General features: G+C 38.0%; 1 protein-coding gene across 6 annotated transcripts in view; it reads left to right on the forward strand.

Moving 5' to 3' along the window:
* Positions 1 to 18030, forward strand: part of arnt (aryl hydrocarbon receptor nuclear translocator) — a 35473-nt gene extending 17443 nt beyond the window's left edge. For 2 of the 6 annotated variants that reach the window (XM_057833973.1, XM_057833975.1), the window contains 9 exons: positions 2299 to 2450; positions 2737 to 2859; positions 2967 to 2987; positions 5465 to 5552; positions 6688 to 6884; positions 7348 to 7537; positions 10981 to 11158; positions 11236 to 11366; positions 14468 to 18030. In XM_057833973.1, the coding sequence (XP_057689956.1) occupies positions 2299 to 2450; positions 2737 to 2859; positions 2967 to 2987; positions 5465 to 5552; positions 6688 to 6884; positions 7348 to 7537; positions 10981 to 11158; positions 11236 to 11366; positions 14468 to 14551 (1164 nt within the window). In that variant the 3' untranslated portion in view covers positions 14552 to 18030. The remainder of the gene's footprint in view (positions 1 to 2298; positions 2451 to 2736; positions 2860 to 2966; positions 2988 to 5464; positions 5553 to 6687; positions 6885 to 7347; positions 7538 to 10980; positions 11159 to 11235; positions 11367 to 14467) is intronic. The other 4 variants (XM_057833974.1, XM_057833976.1, XM_057833977.1 and 1 more) reach the window with 2 other exon arrangements.
* Positions 18031 to 18848: the final 818 nt, after the last annotated feature.

Below are 18848 nucleotides of genomic sequence, written 5' to 3' on the forward strand. Positions count from 1 at the left end.
GTTAATATAATTTATGTTCAAATATTGCAAATTAAATTTGCTATTAAAATCCAGACATTTATTCTGGAAGTTTTCAAAATGTTTTAGTCGTTTTTGAAAGCAAAGGTCTGAATCAAACAGTTTATCACCTGAACCACTTCACATCAAAGTATAAGTCAATACAGATTTAGTTTGTTTATCACCTGAACCAATACACATTAAAGTATAAGTCAATACAGATTTATTTTGCATTGATAATTTAGCCTATCAATTAATTAGGTTCATATTCATGAGAAATGTAGCCCTGACCCTCGTTCACCCAATCTGTTTGGTCTTATTAATATCCTTTCCCCAGCAAAAAGTGGACATGTAGGTTATGCGGTTATATCGTCCCTACCAATGTTGAGACCAAACCTACGCCCTTGTTTGAAACCGGTAGCCGGCACATGCCTTGTATCGAATAGAACAGACTAGATTAGAATAGGTCTTTATCGTCATTGACAACAACAGAACATTGTGAACAACGAAATTGGACGTGGGACTCCAGTATAAAAATAAGTTATTTGATAAATAAAATAGAAAAAAAATGCTCTAGAGCAGGGGTCATGAATTACAATTCCGAAATTAAAAAATTACAACAATCTCGGGTCCGGAAATATTTTTAATGCTTCTTTTTTTTTTTCTCAAAAAATACAAACGTATCTTTGCGTGGCCATGCTGATAATTACAACATTCAAAAATGTAAATACAATATAAAAGGTGCATAAAACTAAAAAAGTGCTTTAATTGGATTATTAAATAGCGACATAAGAGCATGTTCAAGACTTTTTTTTTTTTTTTTTTAATTGTGGATGCTGACAAGGGGATTTGCTTTATTTTTTGACAGACCTCTTCTTTTTGATTTCCATCAAGCAAACTTTCAGCAACTGCACTCGTATACAATCTTTGACAATCGGTGCGTCACTGAAAGACTTTTTGTTTTGACCCAATATCCACTCTATTCTGAGGGAACATTCATTTGCGCGTTGCTGTGCTGTGAATAAATGAACCATGAGCCTTGAGGTGCAATCATATTGAGCCCTTAATTCCGCTATTTTTTTAGAACGGATGGCAGAGTTCATAGGGAAACTTTGCAAAAAAGCTGCGTGCTTCGCCTCATAGTGCCTTTTCAAATTGCTGCTTTTTACAAGCGCTACCGTCTCTGAACAGATTAGCTGCCAGGTAAAATGAACAAAAATTTGTTGGTCCACTCCTCCTCAAACACTCTGTTTTCTGCATCAATCTTGCGTAGTTTTGAGCATGCCATTTGCCGTACCTTTTCGCCTCTTCCTCCAACTTCATTCGGCTCAGTTTTTGGCTGTCACTCCGCGGAGTCTGGAAAGCAAGTGTACTGTGAGACATGCTGTTCTAAAAATTTCAAATGTTTCACTCCCATTGGCTGGCTCACGCGCGTTACCGCTAAGGTTTTTGTTTGTTGCCCACCTACGCTCTGCAAACCCACAGAAAAAAAAAGATTTTTGTTGTTGCAACGTGTATTAGTCCGGACAGCTTGAGATCCGGTCCAGAGGGCTTGGTCGTCCAGAACCGGACCGAGGTCCGCGGGTCCGTGACCTCTGCTCTAGAGCTATAAGTACATAATTATTGCTTACTTAGACTGAAATATGTACATGACGGAAATAGTGCAATGCTGTCCTAATTTTAGCAGCGTCATTCGTGCAAAGAATAGAATATAAATTTTAAAGAAAAAAACATTCTAACCCAGTTAAAAAGTGTTTCTTAGGAGTTCATAGTTTTTAGTTCATAGTTCACGCTGTCCCTCAGCCTGTTAGACCTTGTTTCGTGGGACCTGTTGTGTCTGCTGGAGGGCATCAGGTCAAAGAGTTGGTGGCCGGAATGGGAAGGGTCCTTAATAATGTTAACAGCTCTTCAATGCTGTTAACGCAATACTTCTGAGAATTGGGGCTGTAATTGCCGCAAAAGGCGGACCTACACCATATTAAATTAGATTTTGTTGATTTTTTTAAGGTGTTTCCATATTTTTGTCCAACTCCTGTACATTTCTGGAGGAAGGATGAGAGACATCTGAGTCACACGTGCAGGCATTTCAGCACCAAAAACAAGCAAGTGAAGTGGGCAGCAAAGTCTCCCAGAAAGCGCTAATGATTAGTCCAAAGTTGCAGTAGTTAGATTTAAGTTGTAAAATTGCATGTAATTCACAAAGATTAATTAAACTTCTGTGACTTGTAGCAATCATGAATTCCTGGAACGACTGATAAAATGGACACATGTGAATATCAGGATGCTTCTGTTTGTCGTCAGGTGATGAAGCTGAAGGGTCAAGTGCTCTCGGTCATGTTCAGATTTCGCTCCAAATCGAGAGACTGGATTTGGATGAGAACCAGCTCCTTCACCTTCCAGAACCCATTTTCTGAGGAGATTGAATATGTTATCTGCACGAATGTCAATGTCAAGTGAGTCATGTATTTCACTTTTTTTGTGTCCTGCGAAAGTTGGTGATCATGTGACATTAACTATATGTGTTGAAATAGAGGGTTTCCCCTTAGTGTTTTATGGGCCCATTTACAATTTATGGTGGCCTTCTCTACTACCAGGCTGTTTAGGTTTTCTGGGGAAAACCCCGAAAATGTCACTATCGTATAAATTCAAATGATTACCCATAATCCTAGTCACTGCATTGTTGTACAACCTCATACTGATCCCTGTCTCCCTACATTGATACGCTGGGGGGGTCAATAGAAACACGACTCAGGACCCCCTCAGTCCTATCCGTTCTCCAGGGGGTTTGCGGCCCCCCTCTCTGGGTCAGAGCGGCTCAAATGGCCCCCCTGCAGTTCTTAGCCCAGGGCAAGTAGCTACCAGGTGAGACGAGGCTGGATGACACCATAGCGGCTTCTTCATGGTGGACTACTGGTTCCTTCTTCCTGAAAGTTAATGGTGTTTGCTATCATGCATGTCTAACTGTGCAGGGCTGTAGGCGGTTTCAGAAGGTTTGTAGTGTACTTCTAACACAGACGTAGTGTACTTCTAGCCAGGTGCTGCATGGGAGTAATATACAGTGTTATGAAAAATGCTGGCTTTTTTTTCCCATAATTTCCTCACATAAATGTCCAAGGTTATCCGACAAGCATAACCCAAGTAAATAGAAATGCAGTTTTCAGAAGAAGTAATTTTATTAAAGAAAAACACGATGTGTCCTTGTCTGGGGGGGTGGGGACACCCAAGCACAAAGGCTTCCAGACCTTTTCAAACAAAAAAACACAGAAATCGTAACTGTCTGATAAAGTTAATTCGGGCAAAATTTTTTTAGAAAGCTTTAACAAATCAGGAAATTGACATTTATTGGTCTGAATATGGTTAGAATGCTTTACAATGATAGTGAAGCTAGCCATTATTGACAAATTAAGAAAACTGTATTGAACCATCCCTGGAGTAGCCGACCTACAAAAATGACTCAACTCAAAAATTCATGAAGGAGGTAACAAAACGAGACAAATGCTTGAAGTGCAGGCCTACCTTGGCTTAAGATCCGTGTTTTTGACTCAACATTAAGGTAGAGCCTGAACAAAAATGAAATCCATTTAAACCAAAACCAGTCCTAGCCGAAACCAACATAAAGGCTCATCTTAACTTTGCCGCAAAAAATGCTGAAATGGTGTTTACTTGGGTATTCTTTTCTGATATGTACATTGGTTGGTTGAAAAGCAATGCAAAAAAAAAAACAAGGGGACAAATACTTTTTCATGGCACTGTATATTAGAACAACAAAAGATACTTTCCTTTCTTTCATTCATGTTGCCTAGGTGACCGGTGGTGGGCTCCTTTAGGTTTGTTTTTTTTTCCTTTCTTGTACAGTGGGGCAAATAAATATTTAGTCAACCACCAATTGTGCAAGTTCTCCTACTTGAAAAGATTAGAGAGGCCTGTAATTGTCAACATGGGTAAACCTCAACCATGAGAGACAGAATGTGGAAAAAAACAGAAAATCACATTGTTTGATTTTTAAAGAATTTATTTCCAAATTAGAGTGGAAAATAAGTATTTGGTCAGCTACAAACAAGCAAGATTTCAAGAGGTCAAACTTCTTCTAACGAGGTCTAACGAGGCTCCACTCGTTACCTGTATTAATGGCACCTGTTTTAACTCATTATCGGTATAAAATACACCTGTCCACAATCTCAGTCAGTCACACTCCAAACTCCACTATGGCCAAGACCAAAGACCTGTCGAAGGACACCAGAGACAAAATTTTAGCCCTGCACCAGGCTGGGAAAACTGAATCTGCAATAGGTAAAATGCTTGGTGTAAAGAAATCAACTGTGGGAGCAATTATTAGAAAATGGAAGACTACAAGACCACTGATAATCTCCCTCGATCTGGGGCTCCATGCAAGATCTCACCCCGTGGCGTCAAAATGATAACAAGAACGGTGAGCAAAAATCCCAGAACCACACGGGGGGACCTAGTGAATAACCTACAGAGAGCTGGGACCACAGTAACAAAGGCTACAATCAGTAACACAATGCGCCGCCAGGGATTCAAATCCTGCACTGCCAGACGTGTCCCCCTGCTGAAGCCAGTACACGTCCAGGCCCGTCTGCGGTTCGCTAGAGAGCATTTGGATGATCCAGAAGAGGACTGGGAGAATGTGGTATGGTGAAATGAAACCAAAATAGAACCTTTACCCACTGTGAAGCATGGGGGTGGAAACATCATGCTTTGAGGCTGTTTTTCTGCAAAGGGACCAGGACGACTGATCTGTGTAAAGGAAAGAATGGATGGGGCCATGTATCAAAAGATTTTCAGTGAAAATCTCCTTCCATCAGCAAGGGCATTGAAGATGAGACATGGCTGGGTCTTTCAGCATGACAATGATCCCAAACACACAGCCAGGGCAACAAAGGAGTGGCTTCATAAGAAGCATTTCAAGGTCCTGGAGTGTCCTAGCCAGTCTCCAGATCTCAACCCCATAGAAAATCTGTGGAGGGAGTTGAAAGTCCGTGTTGCCCAACGACAGCCCCAAAACATTACTGCTCTAGAGGAGATTTGCATGGAAAATGGGCCAAAATACCATCAACAGTGTGTGAAAAACTTGTGAAGAGTTACAGAAAACGTTTGGCCTCCATTATTGCCAACAAAGGGTACATGACAAAGTATTGAGGTGAACTTTTGGTATTGACCAAATACTCATTTCCCACCATGATTTGCAAATAAAGTCTTTAAAAATCAAACAATGTGATTTTCTGGTTTTTTTCCCACATTTTTGTCTCTCATGGTTGAAATTTACCCATGTTGACAATTACAGGCCTCTCTAATATTTTCAAGTGGGAGAACTTGCACAATAAGTGGTTGACTAAATACTTATTTGCCCCACTGTATGTCATTCACAGGGCGCAGGTTTGGTGCAAATCAAAACTAGCCTGTGCTTGCAACCAGAACTCATCACCCTCCTCTCTTCTTTTCACAGGCAATTGCAACAGCAACAGCAAGCTGAGCTGGAGGGGGGCAGCGCGAGAGAAAGCCTATATGAGGCTGGTCCCATCACACTCTCACAGGTACAGCTAATTACGGCTTCTTCCTTTGTGAATGAAGAACAGCTTTAGCTCATGGTACTGAAAGAGGAAAATTCACTGCCAGTCCACCAGTTTTAATGAATTGGATGTCTATCGTTGTTCATGGCGGGCAATACGTTAAGTACAACAGTAGCACAAAGAGAATGGATTTTGTAATCGAATTACAACATGTCATGTCTAGTAACAAATGCATGGTATGTATTATATACTGTGGATCACAGGTGCTAACATACAGTATAGCCTGCCACATCACCTTCATTACCAGCAATCACATTTCTGTAGTCATAAATGAAAGATCGAGTATGACAGAAATCAGAGTATAGTTTTTTTTCTCTTCTAAATAAATCAAAAAACATGAACTTTTTTAAAAAGTAAATACAATATTTACTCTTTTTTTGTTTCTTTTAATTGCAAAACAAAAAATTATAAATGAAAGAGTATATTTACTTTTTCTTTCCCATTTTTTAAATTCAAAATGAAAACAAAACAAAAATACAAATGTAAAAGAGCCAATATCTACATTTTTTTAATCTTAAAATTGAAAAATAAAAATGTGAATATATACTGTTTTTCTACATTTTGTTTTCGTAATTAATAAAGCATTTAAATAAGAATATTTGCTATTAACTCATTCAGAACCAAACATGCCACAAGACATCCTCTTATTTCAAGTGCTACGGAACATTGTGTTCTATGGCTACATGAACACAGAATTTACACACAAAAAAAACAAACAAAAAAAAAAAAGATTATTTAGTATTTCATCATGAAAAAGTTTGATTCTTCTATTTTACATTCTTAAGTTAGGAGGATTTGAACATCGTAAACAGCATTGCTAATACAACTGTGGTAGTGAATGAGTTAAAAGGCTAAAAAAAAATAAAAAAAGTTATAACAATTTTTAGGTCAACAATGTCCCTAAACAATTAATCGACTATGAAAATAGTTGTCCATTCACTTAGTAACCGATCAGACATCGATTACTCGTGGCAGACCTAGACAATGTTCTATGGAAGGAAACCATAACTGCGATATGGCCCACGTCAAAGACAACACCCCTGCTGTAGTTGTCTTACCTGTGATCAGGTTTTTCAAATATTATCTCTGATTTTGTCAGCCTCAGATGCCAGTGCAGCCAGTGACGGCAACCGGGCCGGAGCACAGCAAGAGCATGGACAAGCAAGATCTGTATCCCTCCCTTTTCCAAGGCCCCAGTCAGACAAAAGGCATGGCCGCCACCTCAACACCAGCAGCCCAAATATACCCCGCTGTCAACAACTTTAACGCCGGTCGCCCCACAGATGCATACAACAGGTATTACGTCTTGTTATGTTGAAATAATTTATTCCAGTGACAGTTAAAGGATTTGCAACAGCATATTCATCACAAAAGAATAAAGCAGTTTTGCGATGATACAAATTTTTTTCATCAAAGCAAGTTGGTTTCTAGAAATGAATTTGGGGGCCCCATACCGTGCTTGACTGTTTCTCTATTTGCAACTCGCAACGTTTTGAAGATCTGATCACAGCAAGCAAGACTCTGAAAACCCAGTGTCTCATTTGCAAGACAGAGAATCCACAAAAAAGCATTTGAGCGTAACCACATTAGGTTTAAATTACTTACAGATGTCCAAAATTATGTTTGCTTCAGAATCTATTTCCTCAATTGTTGCATGTACTTTCCAGACTGCTGTAAATGTCGACATGCTTTCTTGTCTTTTTTTTTTTTTGTTTGATGTACATTTTTTTTTTCATAACCTTGCTTCCACGCTTTACAGGCCGGCCAGTATGGCGCCACAGATGGCACAGCCAGCCCACTCGGCAGGGCAAATCCTGGCCCAGATGTCCCGTAACAATGGCGCCCAGCAGCCTGTTACTCCCTCTAGCACTAGCAGTCCTCTGCACGGAGGACCTGCAGGAGGATGGCCTGGTCCCGGAGCAGGCGCCGGAACGCAATTCAATAATCAGGTACAGTTGATTTATTCACTGTCATTGGCCTTTCAGAGAATTAATGCCCCATTGTAGTCTCAGTTGCTAGGTGGCATCAATTAAATGAGGATTTTGTTTTGTTAGTTGTGGATCATTCCAGAATTGGAGGATATTTTGGCTGCCTTAACTTTTCAATTTCTTTGCTACTAAATCCTCAATAATAGGTAATAAACTACCACAGACGTGTTTACCTCATCTTACAGGTCAATGTTAACATTATTTTTGGGGGGTGTTTACAATAGTTGGTGTAATCATAGTAATGGTTACAAATCCATACTACTGTTAGCTTTTTCTCAGGTGTACAAGCTAGCTGGTACTGCTGACCAAGAGGACAAACTTACTTATGTAAATATTAGTGCTGTCAAATTTATCACGTTAAAAGGCGGTAATTGATTTTTGTAATTAATCACGTTAAAATATTTGACGCATTTAACGCATGCACGGAATTATCCGCTCATGCATTGCCTCAAACAGATTATAATGACGCAATTTTTGCATATTGGAAGCTAAAACGGCAGTGAAATGTGACTGGACACAGAGGTTCATTGGACCGCGCCTTTTATTGGCATAAGCTTTCGCCTCATTCACAACAAACATGTCTATTGTGGCGAGCAACGTGGGGAAGAAAGACAGGAGACTATCTTTTTCTTAACACCCTGTATGGAACACAATGCCGAGAAGATATACCATTTGAAGCCACCACTGACAGTCATGGTTGCCCAACTTCCAATCATGTATTTGGGCAGAACAGTTAAGTCGCTACAGTATCATTTAGTGAAAGCACAACAAAAACAATATTCCTATCCTCAAAATAATAATGTTCACAAAAAGAAAAGCACTCAATGCAAAGAGAACTGGCATTCCCAATCAAAATAGCTATGCAAAGTACACATAAACTTACTCAGACTTTGCCTTGGCTAGATCTCTAATTTAAAACTCGCCATTGACACCTTTTGGTGTATTTCAATCACTACCTTAGTTAAAGACACTGAAAGAACGGCAGGGAGCCCATGTGACGTCCCACTCGGCGACGTCAACAATGGTGAGCTATTAGTTAATTTTTTTGATTGAAATTTTTTAAAATGTTATTAAAATGAAAACATTAAGAGGGGTTTTAATTAGGGCTGTCAAAATTAAAGCGTTAACGAGCGGTTATTAATTTTTTAAATTAATCCCGTTAAAATATTTGATGCAATTAACGCACAAATGCCCCGCTCAAACATATTAAAAGGACAGCAAAGTGAAAGGTGTACTTGTTGTGTTTTTCGGAGTTTTGCCACCCTCTGCTTGCTCTTGGGTGCGACTGATTTTATAGGCTTCAGCACCCATTTGCATTGTGTAAGTAATTATTGTCATCAACAATGGCGGGCTACTAGTTTATTTTTTGATTGAAAATTTTACAAATTTTATTAAAACGAAAACATGAAGAGGGGTTAATATAAAATTTCTATAACTTGTACTAGTTATTATCTTTTATTTATTTTCTATAAATTTTTATAAATATTTATATATTTTATTTATTTATATATTTATATATTTTATTTATTATTTTTATTTATCTTTTAAAAGTCTTTCTGTCCATGGATCGCTTTAACAATGTTAATAATGGTAATGCCATCTTGTTGATTTATTGTTATAATAAAGAAATACAGTACTTATGTACCGTATGTTGAATGTATATGTCCATCTCGGTCTTATTTTTCCATTCCAAAAATAATTTACAGAAAAATATGGCATATTTTATAGATGGTTTGAATTGCGATTAATTACGATTAATTAATTTTTGAGCTGTAATTAACTCGATTAAAAATTTTAATCGTTTGACACCCCTAGTTTTAATATAAAATTACTATAACTTGTACACACATTTATCTTTTAAGAACTACGTCTTTCTATCTGTGCATTCCTTTAACAGAAAGAATGTTAATAATGTTAATGCCATCTTGTGGATTTATTGTTATAATAAACAAATACAGTACTTATGTACAGTATGTTGAATGTATATGTCCGTCTTGTGTCTTATCTTTCCATTCCAACAAGAATTTACAGAAAAATATGGCATATTTTAGAGATGGTTTGAATTGCGATTAATTCTGATTAATTAATTTTTAAGCTGTGATTAACTTGAATAAAAATTTTAATCGTTTGACAGCTCTAGTAAATATATCATAATAATCTTATTGTGTAGTGTGAGAGGAAAATGTAATATTAGGTTACAGTATATATTTATATACAGTATAAGCAGTAGAGCTGGGAATCTTTGGGCACCTAACGATTCGATTACGATTACGATTCAGAGGCTCCGATTCGATTATAAAACGATTATTGATGCACCCCACTCCTTTAATTTTTTTTATTTTAATTTGTTTTGTACATTAGTTCCAAAATTGTTCAAAAATCCTTTCAGGCTAAACCAAACTACTATTTCAGTATCAAGTTATCATATAGCAGTAAACAAATATACAAAAATAACAGTAAATAAAAAACTCCAGTCCCCATTCTATATCAGCAGCTTTAAACTACTTTCAATTAATTTAATGTTGTGAATCAACCGTTAAAGTTGTTAAAATTGCTCCTGTTATTCCATAATTTCTCTTTTGTCTACTTTCAACATGTAAAAGTTTTAAAACTATTTTAAAGATAGATTCAAGTCAATATTTTACCGATTTAGGAGTATTTTAGATAAAAAGTTAATTAGGTTCGCTTGGAAGGTTCGCAACAACAGCCTTGCAGGGAAGTATACTGCTTTAAGATGGCGGCCGTTACTAACGCCCGCATCTAGTTTTTTGTAGATGTGCTGGTAACGATACCGAAGCTATAATGCATCTAGTCCTATATAAATGATATCCACCGTAACATAATGTGGCTTGTAGCAGCTTTTCGGCAGCAGTCAGGTACGTTGTTGTTTTTTTTTTTCTATCTCGTGGCATGAGTTGATCTAGAGCCGTGAGTTGAGCATTGGCGTTACCCGAGGGGCCGGGTAATGAGAAGCATGATGTTTAACTACTCTCGCTCCGTCCCTAATTGCGTACCGAAGACCGCGCGGCGCGCTGAGTGTGTCGTACTTCTGCTTTACTTGGCATATTTCAATAATCGGAATTTGGATGTTTGTGAATCGTTCTCGAATCTTCCACGGCCGAATCGCGAATAATCTAAGAATCGGAAATTTTGCACACCTCTAATAAGCAGTGTTTTTAGATTTGGTCTCAGGAGATGTATATTTACTCAGAAACTGTATGTTAGTATTTTATATGTGGAGATGGATGGGTTATTTAAAATCTGAAAGGGGGGGCATAAATTATCCTCCAATTTTGGACTAACCCTTATAGTAGTAATCATCCCGAATAGTAAACAAACTAAACATAAAAATGGGTTAATGGCCCAGCACTCGCGTTAATGCAAGATTGGAACTACTTTTGCAGCAAGTGGCTCCCCAAGCAGCAAAGACCATGTCCCCACCATTTGCTTCCATGGGTGGATTTGGAGGCGGTTCTTCCAGTTCTTTTGGCCAAATGCCCACAGGTGCGGCCCCGAGCCAGACCAGCGGTGCTAACTACCCACAAATCAATGCGCGCGCCAACATCAACACAAACAGTTATGGTAGGCATTCATATATGTGTCTCTTGCAGTTTGATCTCAGAGAAAATCTTGACTCCCTCCTGTTTGTTGCACTCCAGATGGTTCTCAATCGCAGTTCCCATCCCGAGCAACGGAGGCAGTATGGCCTCAGTGGCAGGGCCAGCAGCACTCACAGAGCAATGCAGAGCAGCACCCTCATGCGCAAGGCAATCAGCAAGACATGTTTACTGTAAGTAATGCAAACATACACCCTTTCCTTTGACACAACTTATGACGCTTCTGGCTATAAGAAAAAGTTGAATATTATAAAGCCGTGCTGTCAGACATATCATTGTCGTAGGCCACATTGCAGTTATGTTTCCTTCAGAGGGACGTTATGTCTGCCCAGAGGGGCTGCCATATAAATTGACAACTAATTAAATGAATCAATAAATATTTTGATAGTTAATAGGGGTGTGACAATATATCGAAAAGATGACATATCGCGATACTTTGTAGCCCAAAAGGTATTCCATATGCCAGTGATGCGGGAAGTGCCGTGCTGAGGGTGCTGGAGCACCCCCTTGTGTTTGGTAGATTTTTTGTTTTTTTTGTGTTAAAAAAAAAACAATAAATAAAACATTGAAACAATAGTGTATTTAACTTTGGGGATTAAATATATATGTTGAAAAAGTTTTTTTTTGTTTGTTTTTTTGGACTACTAGGTCCCGTTCGATAATGCGCTATTGAAACGGAAAAGTTAACTGTTGACAGAGGAGGCGTTAAAATGGCGCAAAAACGAATTAGCGTTTTTTTTTTCTTTACAAAAACAGTGAAATATTCTAAAATTCAATACGAAGTCCAAAATCAAGATGATGATGATAGTTTATAATAGTGCCCAGCGAGGATAAGTTAGCGGCAGATTTAGACCGTGGAGGACTTTAGATAGTGTGCATTGTAGCCATATTATTGTTTGTTGTTGCTGTTGAGCTGTCATGCAGGGCGCTGTTGGATATTTGTGTGCAATTTATTTGAGTGTTATGCAGTGATGTTTTTGGCAGGCATTTTAATTTTTGTCTTAATCGTAGTCTTTTGGACGATAATACCTATTAGTCTTAGTCATACTTTAGTCATTTCAAATGTGTTTTGTCTTCATCTAGTTTTTGCTGATGAAAACTCAGGCTAAATTCGTCTAGTTTCAGTTGACGTTTACTCAATATTTTCGTCTGTAAAATCTGAAAGTTTCGCGCCAAACATAAATAAATAAAAAAAGGTTTCCAACTATTTCGAATGACCGTTGACAGATAAGCACATGTTGTAGCATCGACAAGCATCTACAAATCACATGATAATACACACTCAGCAGGAAAACAGTACATTATTTTAAATTAATTATTCCAAGAACATGAACCAAGCAGGGTGAGGCAGCATTTAGTTAGTTATTATGCTCCTCACCTCTGGAACAAGTGAAGGTCTGAAGTATGCTCAAATGTCTATAGACCCTACCCACGTGACGTCACAACTCCGCTCTCCTGAATGGTACCGCCCACTTGTCCGTCAAAACATAGTGTTAACCTGTTACGGCTACGTACATTTCTCCTATTTACGGCGTGTTTTTCTGCTCCTTAACATTAATAATCAAAATGGTGAAGGCGTTGGTTGCACTAACAGAGAAGATGGAAGGAGAGACTTGAAGTTTTACCGTATTCCGAGGGATCCAAAGAGAGCGAAATGGACGGCTGCAATTCGACGTGAAAACTGGGCATCAAAAAATCACCACAGACTATGTAGTAGTCATTTTATATCCGGTAAGATGCATTTAAGATATACTTAGAGGGTTTTGGGCTGACAAATAACCACAATTAAGATCATTGCGAGGCTAATCGCCGACAACATAGGACGTAGTACGACATAGTTTCAAATTCAAGATGTTTGTGACTTCCCTTTCTTCCACCATCGTTATTTTTTGAATAATATTTAGCTGGTACCAAGTGAAAGAAACTGGCCTCGTCTACGGGGCTGACAAATAACCACAAATAAGATCATTGCTAGGCTAATCGCCGACAACATACACGTATGTATGTAGTGAGAGTGCTATCGCTAAACCATATAAACATTAAAAGCCTTAACTCCATTGACAAACGACATGAAATACACTAGACTTGACAGTGGATGTTAGCAATAACAAAAGATTTTGAATTGAAAATTTCGTAACTCACCTTTCCAAGCACAAGATAGTTTCCTGCCGAATTTTCGTGGACGAGGACCTGTTTCACCCAACCAGCAACGAAGTATTTATAAGCCTCCAAGCTCTTGAAGTTTTTCAAATTTTCGTGAGAATAGGCTGATTTTGTGTGGACAAGATAATTGTAAATATCAGCGTAGCAGATGTCAGGCAGACAGGGCGAAGACAGTGGGTCGAAAAACATCGATTTGGGCATCAAATATGGATCTGGCGACTGTATAGAACGAAGCTTTTCCACATAACGCCTTTTATGCAACACATCCAGTGAGTTTACGGCATCAGAAAGCACCGGGTCTTCCATGAAATGCATTTTAAATTCCTCGATCAATTGAAAACAATGCTAATACAGAGAGAAAATGACGGACAAGTGGGCGGAACCACACAGCGAGCACGTGGTTTTGTGACGTCGGTGGGTAGGGTATATATATTTCCATCTATTTGCTTTCTATTCCTCTTTTGCTTATCTCCTTTGTTGATTTCAATTATTATTATTAATGGTAGTAGTAGTAGTATTTGTTTTATATTTATTTATTTATTTGTGATTAAATGCGATTTTTATTTATAATTTTATTACCTTTTTCGATTGTCTTGATTTTTACGTTCTATTGATTTAAATGTGATTTTTATGATCTTCATGTGATGTAAAGCACTTTCAATTGCTTTGTGTTGAATTGTGCTATATAAATAAATTTGCCTTGCCTATAAATCAACAGGGAATGAGATGAAATGCCCCAAAAATGAAGTCATTGCCTCGCATTGGCTGCTACTGACGGCCATAGACGTCCAATCCGTTTGAAGTCAAACTACTAGTGATAAACTCATTCCAGTCACAGCAGTAGGATGAAAAGAGCTTGGTTTTCATTGATAATTGTTGTCTCTCCATATCGTATCGTGAGGTACCCAGAGGTGATTGGTACCCTCCAACACAGGCAGTATTGGTAAATGGTAAATGGTGTTATACTTATATAGCGCTTTTCCACCTTTCAAGGCGCTCAAAGCGCTTTACACTATCTTGCCATCCACCTACTGGTGACGCAGCACCAGGAGCAACGTGGTGTTCAGTATCTTGTCCAAGGACACTTAGTAATCTGTACATCTCTTTCCAGGACGTGTTGTCCATGCTGGACCAGCCCGCCAACTTCAACAGCGAAGATTTTGATATTCCCATGTACTCCTCATTTAATGAGTGACTGCAACTCTATAGTACACCCCACCTTGACCTGACTTCCCCCCGCTTTGCTACTTTTCACTCTGAGAGCAGCTGTTTTTGCCTTTTTGCTCTGCTCCCATCTCACTGCTCAACAAGGAGCCACGGACAATCCTGAGTGCAGGTAAGGGAACGAAGAAAAGAGAAATCAACGGAGGGCAGCCATTTTTTCCTACCAAAAAACATGGGGAATTGAATAGATGATGTACAGTGATCCCTCGCTTATCGCTGTTAATGGAGACCAGGACTCCTCGCGAAAGGTGGAAAACCGCAAAGTAAGATTTGTATCGACCCCACCCGACCGATGTACTGTCTACAGCATGTACATGTATGTGTATATAGTATCAATAAATACCTAACATTTAAGAACATTTAAAAACAACATAAGATGTGAATTGAATGAATACTGTACTGCATATTTACTTCGGCGGAGTTGGGGTTCGTCTCGACTAGCTGAAGCTTCTGCAGGAGACTAATGAAGGTTTCCGACGGACGAGGAACATTATGATGGGGAGTTGATGAGATTTTTTTTTTCGTTCGAGCCAAGGTGCTCTTGTATCACGCCAAAAAGGTTACTGAACTCGACAGCTCTGACCATGTTGTCGTCCATTTCTTGGGCCTTTTGTTGAACAGCCCGTACCCTGTTGCACAGCTTTTGCAGGTTACAGCCAAGATAGAGCCACTGGTATCGATTTCTTTGTCGTTCCCTTCTGCTCGGAATTGTGATCCATAACGCAATATTCATTTTCACAGTTGTCTGGTTCTGCGGCGTCACAACACGCATCGGATTAAAAATATCAAAGCCGTTTTGCGGATCTTTCTTCATTGTGTAGCGTACTGTCTACTCGCTCAAACCGTAATGGTGTGCCATAGACTTCACTATCAGTTGACGAGACAGCTCCAACAGTCATTGCGCCACGGCTTCCCCAGGCAGAGCGTTGTAGCAGCTTTCACTGCGATAAACTCAAACACGCTGCGTTCTAAAGCCGAATTTAGGTGGAAACAAGACTGAAGTTTTAGTGCATAGAAGTAGGCAGGTGTGTCTGAGTGATTTGGTCGGGGATTCAAGGTAATTATTATACAAAATAGCACCATGCATGCACTTTGAAACATTGTGGGGGAAAAAAATCATTCTAAATGGGAAAAGTCTATTAAAATTTAGTAAAATGAATGATAAATGCCCGTTTTTTTGTTTTTAACTAAGAATCTATTCTAGATTGTTTAACATTCCTATCTATAGAAATTCTGGGAGTTACGCATTTATTTACAATAACTTTCAATTTAAAAAACTCTTTGTTTTGTGATGGCTTCCATGTTGGATTTTGTATCCATACACAATAGCGTAACTTTACGTCCAAATAATCAGGTAATTTACGGCCAAATGCCCGTTTTGTGGGCAAAAAACCCCTAGTAATTTAGACATTTCTGCAGCCATACAAAAAACAAATTCGGCTTTTACGTATTTTATGTAACATTTCAATCTGAAAACAAACAAAAATGAATGAAATGAACAAAAAAACATTTTTATAATGGCGTCAAAACTATTTTATGAACAGATCATGTGAATAGCACCTTAGACGGTCATTTGCTTTGCATATAGTTTTCCAAAAAAAATTAAGGGAGGGCAATTATATTTTTCAAATGATTTTTTTTCTTTGAAAATATTTTTTTGATTGGAGCAACTTTTATGGGATTGAATGATTTAGACATAAATGTCCTACCCATAATATAGCCCAAATACAAAAAGGATTGCTTCAATCAAATAAAACTTTTTCAATGAAAAATTAAGTGTTCAAATGCAAAATTTTCAATCTCAAATATTTTTTCGCATTCAAAAACGTTTTCTATGATTGAAATTTTTCTTTTTTGATTGAAGTGATTTTTGTTTTTGAAAATATATATTTTTTGAAGCACCTTATTTTTTTATTGAATAAGACAAAAATGTCCTTGCCAAAATGTGGCCCAAACACAAATCAACATTACTTCAATCAAAAAAGTTGTAATCAAGGAAAAATAGCTTTCACATTCATTCCTTTGAGTTTCAAATTTATTTTTGCATTCACTTTTTTTTTTTTTTTGATTGAAGCGACTTTTTTTCATTGAAAATATATATTTTGATTGAAACAACTTTTTTTTTTTTAATTGAAGCAACTTTTTTTGGGATTGAATAAAAACGACACAAATCTACCTCCATATGGCTCCGCCCAGGGGATACAATTTTTGACTGGGGTAACTACATTGGCACGACACCGGCGGGCGTACCATATTCAATGGTTGACGATCTTGGCGAAAAGCATTGCCTAAGCAGTCTGATTTAGAATTCCCCTCAAGAATGATGGGAAACAAAAAAGCCTCATTGTCAACTTATTATTATAAATATTCTTGTAAGTTAATTTTTTTGCTGACACTGCATTTCGGGGTCATCAACATGTTGTGCCCCCACTGCCCAAAAAGTCAAACTCCGCCTTTGGTGCTGAGGCAATAGTAACTTCGGAATTCAACCTGAAAAAGTTGTGATTGTACTTTGGTACCTCGACATACGATCGCTTCGACACACGATCTTTTCGACATCCGACGTAAAATTTGACTTTTTAAAAAAAATCACGCGATGCACTAAAGCCGCAAAACATGAATCCCGAAGTAGCGAGGGATCACTGTGTGTGTGTGTGTGTGTGTGTGTATATATATATATATATATATATATATATATAAAATCTAAATGTCTAAAGCGTGTTGTGAGCCAATGTCGCCATTCAATAAATAAAATATTCTGTAGTCAATGGAAGGCGTACTTTGAAATGGCTATAGATTGCTCCATTTTCAAACGACTTGCTTTGTCAGAAACATCAGAGATGCAGTAAATTTACTGCATACTTAAAGGGAACCTCAGACTTTCAGACTTGTAGGCTCTAATAAGCTACAATTTTTCTTTTACTAAAATATGTCATTAGAAACACATACAATATTGCCATTGATTTATTTAGTACATGTTTTGACCTACAGTGGGCGCCATGTTTTATTGACACTCAGGGTAATGACGTAGATTGTCACTGTAACTCGACGAATACTACCGGGTAACTGCAATTCCCTCAGTGCGGCGAGACGTCAAACACATCCGCTCATTGGTTAAAAGCAGCTAGTATTTACTATTTGTTTTTATTGAGTCTTCTGTTACGTTTTCATTGCTTGAAAATACTTTTTACATGTTTCCCTCTCATAATTTTAAGCATTGTGTTTTCTTGTGGTAGCTTTAAAGCAGACTGTTGATTTGTTGACATTAGTCACGTAGCTTATTTAAACCACCCTAATGTGATATTACCAGTGTTGTTAATCTTACTTTAAAAAGTAATTAATTACAGTTACAAATTATTTCTCCCAAAAAGTAATTGAGTTAGTAACTTAGTTACCTGAATGTGAGAGTATTTAGTTACTTGGCAAAGTAACTTGTGTTACTTTTTTTTTTTCCATTAAAAAAAAAAAGAAAAAAAAAAAGTCACACAATGTGAAGTTCAAAGGGTTTTTGGGACAATTGGCGCTAACCCATTTCTTTACCCTAAACTTAACTCGACATAGGGGTATTGCAGATATTGCGATAACTAGATAGTACCTAGGTAATAGGTAATACCTTTGCTCTGTTTGGAGGTCATTTAATGTTGTGAATCAACCGTTAGTTATTAAAATTGCTCCCGTTATTGCATTAGTTCCATTCTGTCTACTTTCAACATATGAAAGTTTTAAAACAGTTTTATTATTTAAAGATAGATTCAAGTCGAGATTTTGACGATTTAGGAGTATTTTAGATAAAAAGTTAACCTAGGTTCTCCAGGAAGGTTCTCTACAACAGAGCCTTCCAGAGAAGTCTACTGCTTTAAGATGGCGGCTTTTTACTAACGCCGGCGAGTATCATTTCGCATCTAGTTCTATATACATGTGATACCTACGGTAGCATCAAGTGGGCATAGTTTGTAGGTTATTGGCTACAGTCAGTTATTATTCGAGCCACCTAGCATCGCGTTTGCAACGGCGTCACAACTCCCTTCCCTCCTCCCCACTCCCGCTCTGCTCGCTCGTCTCTCTGTAAATCCTTGCCTCTAAAACTTCTCACGTCATTCAACCAACGTAGTAACGCATAATAACACACGCCTTTACATCCTCAGTAACGGTAATCGTGTTGCAAAGATGAGAAAAGTAATTAATTACATTGCTCTCTACTGAAACAAATAACGCCGTTAGTAACGCCGTTATACTCTAACACCGTCATTAACAACACTGGATATTAC

Source organism: Corythoichthys intestinalis, chromosome 4 (genome assembly GCF_030265065.1).
Source record: "Corythoichthys intestinalis isolate RoL2023-P3 chromosome 4, ASM3026506v1, whole genome shotgun sequence".
Lineage (NCBI taxonomy): Eukaryota > Metazoa > Chordata > Actinopteri > Syngnathiformes > Syngnathidae > Corythoichthys > Corythoichthys intestinalis.